The sequence below is a fragment of the Apium graveolens genome, chromosome 7, assembly GCF_009905375.1.
Source record: "Apium graveolens cultivar Ventura chromosome 7, ASM990537v1, whole genome shotgun sequence".
In the NCBI taxonomy this organism is placed as follows: Eukaryota; Viridiplantae; Streptophyta; class Magnoliopsida; order Apiales; family Apiaceae; genus Apium; species Apium graveolens.
Genome location: NC_133653.1, coordinates 8,568,895 through 8,582,009, shown reverse-complemented (window position 1 = coordinate 8,582,009; position 13,115 = coordinate 8,568,895). Strand labels below are relative to the sequence as shown.

At 34.1% G+C, this 13,115-nt stretch overlaps 1 protein-coding gene across 1 annotated transcript; it reads right to left on the bottom strand.

Annotated features, from left to right (window-relative positions):
* Positions 1-204: 204 nt before the first annotated feature.
* LOC141671194 (uncharacterized) lies at positions 205-5,401 on the bottom strand. The gene is made up of 4 exons (XM_074477359.1): positions 5,247-5,401; positions 3,937-4,125; positions 2,506-3,399; positions 205-1,769 (listed from the first exon to the last, which is right to left on the bottom strand). The coding sequence occupies exons 2-4, from the start codon at positions 4,039-4,041 to the stop codon at positions 882-884; spliced, it is 1,887 nt and encodes a 628-aa protein (XP_074333460.1). The 5' UTR covers positions 4,042-4,125; positions 5,247-5,401; the 3' UTR covers positions 205-881.
* Positions 5,402-13,115: the final 7,714 nt, after the last annotated feature.

The window sequence follows — 13,115 nt, the reverse complement described above, 5'->3', positions numbered from 1 at the left end:
TAATAATCGATAAAATAATAATCTCGCTAAAATAATATTTTTCTCCGGTCCCAACATAATAGATAGTATATTTTTGCTGCCGATAAAGTAATAAATTCGCTAAATTAATATTTTTTCTTAGTCTCGACTCTATTAGCTTAACAAGGTTTAACTGTAATGTACAAGATTCTCACATCTACATCTACTTTAAATAAGATCTTGAGATGATTCGAAACACGTGAATTACGAAGCTTTAAAATAAGAATACAACGTGTCCAGACTCAAAGAGCCAAGAAGCATGCCATGAGGATATTTGTACAAAATCCAATAATTGGCCATAAGGCACGCCAAGAGTTGCAAACTTGCAATACAATTTTAGATTTTCTATATTTACTTTGCTTTTAGAAGGTATGAAGAGCTGTGTTTCACTCATTATTCTGTACTAGTTAGCAAAACTGGTGTTTGCAGAAAATGATGGATATGCAAGACTACAAGCTCTGAGATAAAATCAACACGAACGATGAAATTACCGAATCTGAGCCCTGCAAATGCAATTCAGAAAGGTCTTGCGGATTGTTGTCCACATCTACGTATAGTGTAGAAACTTCCGTTAACAGAAATGCAGCTCAGACAAATTACACAAAAACAAGTCAGAAGATAGTCATTAGAAATTCAATATGCAGATGTTATATATACACAGTAGCAGTTATATAATTTGTGCTCTATCAAATAAGGGAGATGGTAATAAGAATGACATAATTCAGTAAAATCTTAGAATCCTTGCAGGATAGTGGAAGCTTTGTAAAACTAGTGCAATGAGTCTCTTCTTTCATACCTATTTACAGCACATGAAGCACGAACTATTGCAGTAATCTGTTATCTTTATATCGCAAGCTTCCTTGTCAGCTCAGGAACACTACTGTACATGAATGTGCATTCTGATTATAGGTACGAAACTGACCTTGAGATGGGTTGCAGCATATCACTGGCATTCTTGTTCCGAATCTACACGGACGATTCATGGACTTTGTACCAGCCCATAAGCTGCTCTCCGATGGAGATTCAGCTTCTCTCAAGACCATCCTTCTAGTTTTAGATGCACCGTCCGACAGTTTTGCATCATATCCAAAAGAATTTGGTATTTGTAACAAATTCTTGTAAGATAGACTAATTTCTTCTTTCTCAGAACTTTTTTCTAAGCTTCTCATTAGCATATCATCCTCAATCTGATTAAAACTAGCTTGATCTTTTCCACCATTGTATATTCTACTATCTTCTTTCGTTAGCCCACTGGATCGCCAGCAATCGGCGACCAGATGCAAAGTAGTGTCCTCTGGCTCGATGTCAAACTCTTTCATAATCTGAAGCACTTCTTCAGCTTTCCATGGTTGCTTAGCTTCTCCATATCCCGAAATCAATGTTTCAAAAGTTTTCAAGTTAGGAGATATTCCATAATCATGCATCTTCTGAAACATTTTTATTGCATAATCCATTCTGCCAGCACTACACCATCCACTGATGACTGTAGTAAATATCACTACATTAGGAGTGAGATTTGATTTAACCATGGCAGTTAAAACTTCTTCTGCTTTATCGGGTTCCTGTGCACGCACATAACCTTTAGCCAGAATGCTGTATGCATGTGCATCGGGTTTGATTCCAGCTTTCACCATGTCATCAAAGATTTCCCTACACTTGTCCATAAAACCTGCGGCACTCCAGGCATTCATGATAGTGCTAAAACTGATCACATCTGGCTTAACTCCAAATTCTTCCATTAATGTTAAAACCTGTCAAAGCAATGATTTCTCTTCAGTTTTTCCAAAAAATGCAGGGACTAAAAATACTAGTAACTTAAATTTAAAACAACCGGCTAAGTCTCTAGGAAACATAAAACTGTTTTTTTTTTCTTTTCCTCTAATTAAACAAAAATGATTTTGAGCCTTGTGAGTTGTGATAGATAGGAGAAGAAGATGAATTCAAAGACTAATTTGCATTATTTTTTCAAGATTGAAGCAGAGCAGCAATATGGAAAGGACAAGATGAACACAAAAATAAAGAAGATATGTAGACTAAGGATATCCCTTTTCAATTCAGGGCAGGAAGAAAGATAAGTATTTGATCTGTGAAATCAACTGAATCACAGATAAGTATTCGACTACGCATAAAATAACTTATCTAATATGGGTAGTACAGATAAACAAATCTTCAAGATTGAAGCAGAGCAGCAATATGGAAAGGACAAGATGAACACAAAAATAAAGAAGATATGTAGACTAAGGATATCCCTTTTCAATTCAGGGCAGGAAGAAAGATAAGTATTTGATCTGTGAAATCAACTGAATCACAGATAAGTATTCGACTACGCATAAAATAACTTATCTAATATGGGTAGTACAGATAAACAAATCAAAGGAGTGCATGTATGATTATCCTGAAAGAACACCAATATTTAAGGAAGTACAGCAGTAGAAATGCTGGAACACGGTATTATGCATTTAGAAAAACAAGGCGATTAGCACTAACCTCATCAACTCCTTCGCTATCATTCACATCCAAAAATCCTTTAATTAGCGAATTAAATTCTACAAGATTGGGACGAACCCCAAATTCCCTCATTCTGTACACGAACCCCAATGCATCATTTATTTTACCTTCTTTGCAATATCCACCAATAATGATGCCACAGGTCCTCTCGTTTGGGTATACCCTGTTCTTCTGCATCTCTAATATCACTCCTTCAGCCAGTTTAGTCTGTCCATATTGTGCATAAGCCGATAAAATCGTGTTGTAAGTAATAATATCAGGTCGTAAACCTGAAGCTAACATTAACCGCACCACATTCCAGGCCTCCCCAGTATTATTCTTGCTACACCATGCTCTGATGAGTACATTGTAAGTCCTCAGATTAGGTCTTATATTTTCCTCTCTTGACATAAGCTCTAGCACTTTCAAACCTTCTTCAGGCTTGCCAACAATTCCATAGCCTTTAATAATAGTGTTATAAGTGCTTGTACCGAGTCTAATTCCAGTTTCCTTCATCTTCATTAAATATTTCATGGCTTCCTCCATGTTGCCACATTCAGCAAAAGCATTAACAACTGCATTGAAGAAAACAGAATCGGGCTCCATACCATTTTTTTCTACTTGAGAGATGATTGAGTGTATGAAATTAAAGCGCTTCTGTACAGTACAAGCAGCTAACAGGGTCGTGTAGGTTATAAGGGATGGCTTGTGTCCTCCTTTAACCAAACTATCAAATATTGAGAGAGCTTCTTCGGCCTTTCCTCTTTCTATCAAAATATTCATTAACTTCGTTCTGGAGCGAACAGTTCGACAACTTACTTTTGCTAAGCAAAAGGTACATTGAATAGACTCTGGATCTGGGGAAAACTGGATCCATCCATCTTGATTTTTTCTCTGCAAATCAAAAAATAACAATATGTAAGGGTTATATTAATACTATAAAACATAAAGAATTCAAACACTGGGCCATCGGCACCACAATGATATATGAAAATTTATTAGTTAGGTGGATAAGAAGAAGTAGAGGATTGAGGCATGATTCCAACTATATCACCTCCAGTGAGTAAAAACATAAAAGTGTGCTTTTATGCGGATGGACTCAGCATCACCAATTTAGTTTGATTACAGTTCCAGAGAAGAGAATAAAATAGATTAAGAAATTTATACAAAATGATTATGAAGATAACAATATAGCAAAAGATATTACTTATAAATCCTTCTTTTGTATAAAATTAAAGTTTAAAACTTATAGAAGCAAAGAATCCTAGTTGTAACTTGAAAGACCATTTAGCAATTTGGAATTAAGTTTAAACTTTAAAAAAATATATTGCACACACAAATTAAAAATATCTATAGCGTAGACACCCATACGCAAAATTTTTAAATATCTATTATGTAGACACTTACTCACACAACTAAAACAATCTTTACCTTGATTGGCGACAACTGAATCAATTCATTCCTATCAACTGAAGTACCTCCATAATGCCTGCCAGCAGTACCAGGCTGAGCCTTGCGATTAGTGGACTGTCCCATGAAGAGCACAACAATTTGTGCTTTGTTGTTGTTGTTGTTGTTGTTTGTATGCTTGTTCAACTTACACAGTTCTAAAGACTACACCTGAGATTAAATTCAAAAATTAACAATCTTTTCCAGGCTCTTAGGATCTACACAGGGGGTACTTAATTATAACAAAATATAAAGCATCTTATATGTGATGAAATAGAACCCACTTAATTTATGTAGGAAACATAGAGCATATATCAGATCCAGCTAAAAATAAAGAAGAAATATAAAAGACGAGATAAGAGAACTTCTCGTCCAATATCTATATGCTTTTTGAAAGAAGAAATACGTGACTTTTTTTTATGTAACAGACGGAACTTTTAAAAAACCCAACAAAGGTCACTGCACTTAAAATATTAAAATCAAGTGTTTGGTTTGACACTGACAGTGTCCATTTCCACAGATTAAACATAATACCAAAACACGACCAAAGTTCGTTATTTGATACAAAAAAGCAATAACTGTGCATGGTATATTGTTAAATAAACATTCTGGTAGTACTGCATTAACCAGTTAAAGACGCTTCATATCAGATACTCCTCACTAAAAAGTATTATTTTCCCTTGTCCCTTAACATTATTAACATAAATATTTTCCGTAATGACATTCAATTTCAGTAATTCACACACTTGTAATTCTTAGCATTCTAGCCTTATCGATACCACCCTATCCTCTCAGTAAAAGACATTGAGGGTTCGACCCTGGCATCCCTATATAAGTATCACAGCAAGGTCCCCGGTCAAGACTCAAGACACTGCTTGCCTTTCGAAAAATAAAATTCCCTCTAGCAAACAAATAATTCAGAAGCTAGAATTAGAAAAACAATCTTTAGTACTTTAAACATACAATTAAAACCCAAATTTCACTATCAAAATCATTACTTTCGACTTTTTTTAATCTCATCAGCTTTCCCACACTTCTATATTGAAATTATACTAATACATAATCAAACTTGTCCAAAACACTGTAACATTATCACATTATATCATGATTATCATCAAATTACTATATGAAATTTCAATATTTTACCCCATAACACAAAAATGAAAAAGCAGCATAATTTCAATAGATAACCATCAAAACAATCAATCTTAGAGATGGGTTTTCAATAAAATCAATCAAATTACAGGAAAGTTTCAATCTTGATAACAAAGAAAATAGATACATGTTCATACCTGTGGAGATTAGAGATGGGCCTAAGTGCATATACAGTGATAGTAATAATATACTGCTTTTGTATATGTAAGAAAAATAAAGTGCAGAGTATTTTTGGTGACACACAATTTAAATTATCTTATCTACAATGCAAGATATTGCTGGATTGGATTTCTCAAAAAATATGTGAGGCTGAAAACAAATAGGGCAAATTTGATGCTCTTTTCAGAAAAATGATTATTTTATTTCCTTGATTTGATCATATATACTCAGTGTTACAGATTTCGGAAATCGGAACTATTCGGTTGAGGTACCGATTTACGATTTATTGGACGATTTTTAAAAAATCGGATCATTAATCGGCGATTTATCAGAAATCGGTCAAATCGGACAAATATTTTTGACTGATTTTTGAGCAATTTATCGACGATTTTTAAAAAATCGGCCGATTTCTATAACAGAGTATATACTTACTTTTTTCGAGAAAGTTATTTAAAGAACTATTTTAAAGTGAAAATTATCGCAAGTCAGGGGTACATTTTATATTTCAACTCTCTCCTTTCAGCTTGTTTTTGTAAAATCTTGGTAGGATTTTTTTAATCCTTATGACCGTGCATCAAAGCAAGCTAACATATTAATATTAATTAGCATAAATGCCCGTATGATGTATAAACCATATTTTTATTCATATACTTACGTATTATTCAATCTTATGTAGTTATTAATTTTATGAATAAATAAATAAAATCAAGCACATAATTTTCATTCAATTATACAGTTGTGAATATTTCATTTTTATTTGATATACACTATTTAATGTAGACAATTATAAGAATAATGTAATGTAGCTAGAAACATGGTAACATATGTTATTTTCAAAAAAATGAGGAATTGTAATTTTCTCAATTTTTCTGAGATTACCTTAGGAAATTTATCTAAGATACACAATAAAATAATTTTATTCTGCATAAGACACATATCTATAATCTCTTTTTCTAACCTCACATGTCTATAATCTCTTTTTCTAACCTCTCTGAATCAGAACGTACTTAACCACGAAATTGATACCCATCTAACATATATAAAATATCTAACATAAACATCTGACATAATAATTGATTATGCTATATGAAAATCTAATCCTTAATTTAAAAAAGCAGAAAGATACTTTTAATAGTTAATCTAAAAAGTGTTAGCTAAGAATTCTCAAACTTAGTATATAACTGCAGTAACCCCATGATAAAATAACCTCATGATAAAGAAATGAGCGATTTTGTCATGATCAGGAACCGCCTTATTAATATGATACTTCAACTTATTATTGGGTCATTTGCATGTAAATTTAAACCCGTTCAAGACCACTTTTTGATCATCTCATTACCTCTCATATCTGTCCCTACCTTTGTTCACATTAAATATGTACAATGTTATGTGAGGATTTTCTGTCATGACAAGACGAGATCGACGTATTCACAACAAACTAGCTGGGGACAAGTCGAGACAGGAGGAAAAATAAGGCATCTTACACCACAACAAACACAATGACAACAGTGAGAAGAGCCAGGAGACTCTGTCAAGCCATGCTCCGATTTTGGAGGAGAACCAGTCAAGTAATGCAGCAAGATAATAACCATAATTCAAAGTGGGAGAAAAAGGGGGAGAGGTTAGAGAAAAACAAGGAAACAAACTAGAAAATAAGAGAGGGAAGAACACTACACACAAACACACATCAAACAAATACAACTCAAGCTATTCTCCTTCATCGAAGAGAACAACTTGGAACATACAGAAACTCACCGACCAAGAACAACGCTTACAAACAAAATAATAGAATTAGACCCGGCTTGTGATCAATGCAATGTACTATGTTAAACATCTTGTAATCATCCTCAAATATCTGGTAGAACTCATTTTGGTTGGGTAATCAGTCCCACCCGCGGTTTTTTTCCATTTACGGGTTTTCCGCGTCAATAATTCTTCGTGCCATTTTTATTATATTGTTCTTAGTTTATCTCTATCATACAATTAGTAAAATCAACCATACTTAGCATTTAACCCACAAATTTTGGTAAAAACATACTATAATCTTTCCCTGATCACATATCTTCTATTTTCAATACCTAATTCGCATATCTTTCCTCTAGTCGACCAAATCTAATTTATCTATTTCAACCCCCGTCAACTTGAATACTTAAATCTCTTCTTAATATTTAAAATTAAAAATTGGATCAAAATTACTTCTATTTTTTCATTTTTCGTAACTGCTGAGTTATGTTATAAAAAACAAATTAAGAATCTTGAAAATTTAGCAAAAGATATAAGTAAAAACAGAAGTTAATTAAAGTTAAGTAAATTTATTCACCCTCCACAATTAACTAGATAATTGTTAAAAATTTTAATTCAAAAGCTTGAGCACATATACATCAAAATTCCTCAAATATCTCACTTTCCATAAATCCAATGGGGACGTTTTAACTGTGAACTCCAAAGGAAAAATGAACAAGATGACCGGCTCTACAGTACTACTGCAAATGAATGAATCACATGATTGTAATAGCACTTTGGTTACTGGATCACCTTGTGCAATTCTTAAAGGACCAGGGTCTCTGGGTGAGAATATTGAGTACTGTGTTTAGATAATACGTTGGCTAGAATGTGAGGGTCATATCAAATCAGAATTCAGGTTAAAACTATTGACATGGTATAGTTTAAGATCAACTGAGCAAGAACGTAAAGTTGAGAATGCCTTTATTCAAACTCTTATGGATGATCCAAATAGCTTGACATGACATTTGCTCGATTCCTTTCAAGATGTTGTATCCAACAAGAGGCGTATAAATGATTTCTATAGTGAGATGTGACACTAAATTCAGAATGAGTTAAGAGAAGACTACTAAGACGTAAAATGTCACCACCTCTTATAAACCCATGTTGGTCAATCTGCCTGTTATTTACATAGACAATTCATATCGTATTACTAAGGGCATCTAGGATATCCTAGCATAGAATAAAATTAGCCTTTTTATTGTTGTTCTAGAGTTGGAGTTTCATTGTTACTTCTTTCAATTTAAATTTAACGTTCCAATTCATATCACAACAATCAGGTAAAGTCAAATAATTTCAATGTAATTCTGCCTCCTTTCACAGCTATATTGTTTTCGATATTATTACCTCACGAGTTACGAGTTACAGTGCAATGACTAATGAGCTTTGAACTGGTGTGAAATTAGTATCAATTTGCAGACTAGTTATACTTACAAACAACAAATTGTTAGTTTTAGCAGAATAACGCTTTACATAGATCAAAATATAAGTTTTAGCACAATAACACTTAATAGAGAACAAAATATAAGTAATAAAGAACTTATGAAATATTTGTATCACTAACTATAATCCTTAATACTCAAGCTCATTCCAAAGGTTTCCTTCCAATAGGTTATAATCCTTAAAAATATTTCCAATAGACTGATTAAAAGTATTCTCTGATTGCACCAAAACATTATTCAAGAATGAGTCAAACCTCAGGACCAGTTGATTAATTTAAAACAGCTGGCACCATAGTTGCTTGATTTTCATTTGGAGGGATTGAAACTTCAAGATCATGGATCATCTCCTTGAATTCTGGCTTCAATTCCAAGTTGTCACCAACATTTTTTTTCCATTTCATTACAATCAATCAACCCAGCACAACCACTCATAACATTTTCATCAAAAAGCTTATTTAATACAGTCACATTATTCTTGCAAGAATTCATAACATTTTCCGGCTTCAATTTTAAATTCCCACCAATTTCTTCATCATCATTTTTTTATTTCATCACCATGAAGCAACCCGACACAATCATTTATAACATCCTCATCAAATAAAGTATACATCCTCAACAGTAAATTCCTCACCAACAAGAACCTCATTCAAAGTACCTCAAACTCATTAGCTCATTATTCTATGGAAAATTTAATTTAGATTTATCCTTATGAAGCAGCTTAGCAGTTGTGTCATAAGCCTTTGCAGCTTCGGGCAACAATCTTGTTAGGAAATGAATAACACACAGGGGGGGGGTGAATGTGTTATACTATTTTTAAGCTTTTCTTGAATCCTTTCGGCTTGGTTGAATAAAGTAAATTGAATCTTTTAATGAAATGTGTTACTGCAGAATTTAAAACATGCAAGAATAAGAAACACAAATCTTTTCAAAACTCACTTAATTTTGTATTAAAATTAAGAATGTTTTGCTATAAAATTTCCAGGCTCTTTGGTGTTAAAGAGTTAGCTTCTTTCTTGAGAGTGTTACAAGATACTATCTAAATTGTTACTACTGACTGAATGACCAGTGTTAACTTTATAACTTAGTTAATTGCTGGTTTACATAGTGTACAATAAGACATACTATTAGCTTTTCTAAACTGTCATTTGTTATTTTTATTTATAGAAAAGTAGATCTTCCATTTCTGGCTTAACATATCTTGGCACCCTGTGTTCACTTTGATCTTCCTTTATCAGTTAATCTTCACCATTGATCTTGCACATTCTTCAAGCTGCTTTTTGTAAACTTGTCAATCCAGCTGTTTGGATTGCTTGTTGATTGTTAATCTTGGATATTGAACTGATCTGCAACTTTGTACTTTGAGATTTTACCTCGAGATCTCCAGTTTAGGTGTATAGAAAACTTGACATCCTGATAAGTATATTGGCTTACCTATATCTCTAGTACTCTATATTTAGTTTGGCTTGTAGAGGTCTTCAATTCTCTATAAGAGAATTTAGGCTTGTCGAGATCTCTAGTCTTCACATCTTCACTTTGACTTATCGATAACTCTTAGTTCTCTAGTGGCTTCTTGACTTGTTCATATCTCAGAATTCTCTAGTCAAATTTAACTTGTCGATATCTCAGAGTTCTCTAATGAATTTTAACTTATCGATATCTCTGAGTTCTGTAGTAAATTTTAACTTATCGATGTCTCTGAGTTCTCTATTGGAACTTGACTTATCGATAACTCAGAGTTCTCTGATGAATGTTGACTTGTCGATAACTCTGAGTTCTCTAGTGAATAAATGACTTGTCGATATCTCCAATCTTCATATCTTCAATTTGGCTTGTCGATATATCTGAGTGCTCTATAAGCTTTCTGAGTTCTCTATAAGCTATTCTGGAATTCTCGAATGACTTCTCTATAACATTAAATCTGTGACTTGTAGAGACCTTGACTTAGAATATTTTTCCTTAAACAGATTTATTCAACTCCAAGCTTCTTCATAATTCTTCTGAGGCATGATCTTCTTGATCTTCTTCCAGATAGAATTCTTAGGCTTAACACTTTTTATAGAAAAAGGCTCCAGTCTGCTCCTTTGATATTTTTACAGAATTTAAATGTTACAAGTACAAAATACAAATTAAGATAACAATACAACTTACTTAGGGTTGACAAAATGTCTTAGTCTTGTTAAAGTACAGGCATGTCTTTTACAACAATCTCCCTCAATTTGTGAGATGATTGCTTAACACAAATTCATGCTTGTTAACGAGACTTACCCCAAGTTTAAAATGATTATGAAATATAACAGTTCATTATTCTCCTTAGATCAGATGTCCATTTAGCTTTTTCTTCACACTTTGATCAGGAACACTAATGATGTTATCATCTTCAGTAATCTTTGACATCATCACTTATATATTACAATCTCCCCCAACTTGTTCATTATGAAATTATGCACAAGTTCTGATTGATGATGTCAAAACTCTAACTAAATGCAGAAGTCAATCTCCCCATTTTGTCTTCTTCTGTGAGTGTAACAAACTTTACTTCTATACATGTCTTCAATATTATCTACATCAGCATTGTATGGAGATTTACAGATCTTTTCCCTTGTAAAGTTTGTACCACCAGTGCATTTAGATTTAATCTTCTCTCCCCCTATCAAAAAGAGAGTATTATTGTCTGACAACATCCAACAACTGTTTTTGCATTTAGATATATTCTCCCCCTTTTTGACATTATCTCTAGGTGGAAAGATTCAGCTAGATGCACGTTGTTCAAGCTTTTGTCATTGTCCATTTAGAACAATATCTGCAGCTTCAAGCTTCAGTGATGAGTTCAGCGGGTAGAATATGAGACTTTACTTAGACCTGCAGAAAAAGTCTTTCAGTAACAAAAGTCCTAAACTCTCTGTTCTTTTAATAAGTAGTCTCACTACTTCTCACTGCACTAGTCTCATGACTTTTAAGAGTCAGAGTTTCCTCACAAGGATTACTAAATCCAGACACTCATCTACCTCTCCTTTTGTCAGGAAGGATCCTACCTCTCTTATTTTCTATTTTTCTCTCAATCTTTTCTCTCATCCTCACATGAAAGGATCAAATATTGTTTGACCCATAGAAATAAAAGGTGGCTGAGAAGAGTTGTCTGTGATCATATGATTATGGGTGATCTATATAGGTCTAATCATTTTCATTTCATCAGAAGAGTGAGTATGCATTTCATACTTTGTAGGATTCTGAAGAATCAGTTGATTGATTTAACATTAGTATGCAGTTGTATCTTTCATCAGTTTTAACTGTTCTCATAGTGTTCTCAGTGATTCTGCCTTCATTACCATGTTGAGGTAATGGTTCTTGTGTGGCTGGAGATTTAAGAGTTATTGTATGACTTTGACATCCAGGTTCTTGTGTACTCTACTCCACTGTCTGAATTCTGAGCTTCTGTTAACACTAATTGTTGTGCAGTTGTGTCATGTTTATCAAGATATTCTTCCTTGCCTGCTATACTAAGTGAAGTATAGGTTCTTGTGGAACATGGATCAGGAAATGATTGTGCTGCTATGCCCCATTCAGACACAGGTTCTTGTGTTCATGATCTAGGAAGTGAAAATCTTTTGATAGTCTCATCTACATGTCCAAGAGTAATCTTCTTTACTCTCTTTTAGTTTTGTTGTTGTCGGAACTTCTGACAGTTTTCCTTAGCAAATCTTTCTTAAGTCTAACATAATAGGGTTGATGAGCTTCTAAATCATCATGAGGCTTTCCGCTCTTCCTCTCACCTCTTCTCTTCCTTTCTTCATCTTTCTTGTCATCCTCCTTCTTCTTCTCTCCAACCTTGCTGCCAGATGGCTTACTGGACTGACTTGGATTTGAGCCAGAAGGATTTTGATCATCTTTCTTCTGCTCATCATCATCCAAGTCATCCTTGTTGATTTGTGTTTTGGGCAAGTTGGCTTCTGCATTGTCCAGATATCTGTTCTACTAGTATATCATCTACAAAAGCTGGTTGAGAAGCAGATTCTTACAGCCACTGAGAGAGTATGGGTTGTTGAGGTTGTGAGGTGGATGGTTCATCAGAAATACCTGTGACTGGGGTCACAGTTTGACTCACAGATTGCTCTGTGGTTTTGACATTGTGTTGTCCTCCACTTGTAGTGGGAACCTCCAATTGAATTGGAGGGAATTTGACTGGGTTACTGTCATGTACACCAGCCTCAAACCCTTGTGTGTCTTGCAACACACTGGCACTTGAATGTGCTATACTTGCCTCCCCAATGACAGGATCATGGGCAATTGTACTCCAAGCTTCAACTGCCAAGGCAATTTCTGCTAGGGTTGTGAGGGGAGTTATCCCTACTTGAGGAACCTCCAATTGAATCGGAGCGGATTTAGATAGCTCCCCCTCAGGAGTACTACCCTCAAACCTTTCAGTCCGTGAATACTGTTTTGCACATGAAGGTGCATTAGAGGTATTCATGGGGTCTTCAGTAAAAACTGATGAATCTCCCATTTTTGTGATGATGTCATCAAGGTCTACCCCAACATGTAGCCTCTCACCATCTAAATGGAGTGTCTGGGTGGTGAGAAAAGCTTTTTGAGCTAAGTCACTTGATTTTTGTTACACTTGAGAAG

Coding starts and splice junctions, on each gene's coding strand:
- LOC141671194 (XM_074477359.1), bottom strand. CDS start 4,041: ATGGGACAGTCCACTAATCGCAAGGCTCAGCCTGGTACTGCTGGCAGG. Junction 3,400..3,936: donor TTCAGTTGTCGCCAATCAAG/GTAAAGATTGTT, acceptor TTTGATTTGCAG/AGAAAAAATCAAGATGGATG. Junction 1,770..2,505: donor ATAGCGAAGGAGTTGATGAG/GTTAGTGCTAAT, acceptor TTGCTTTGACAG/GTTTTAACATTAATGGAAGA.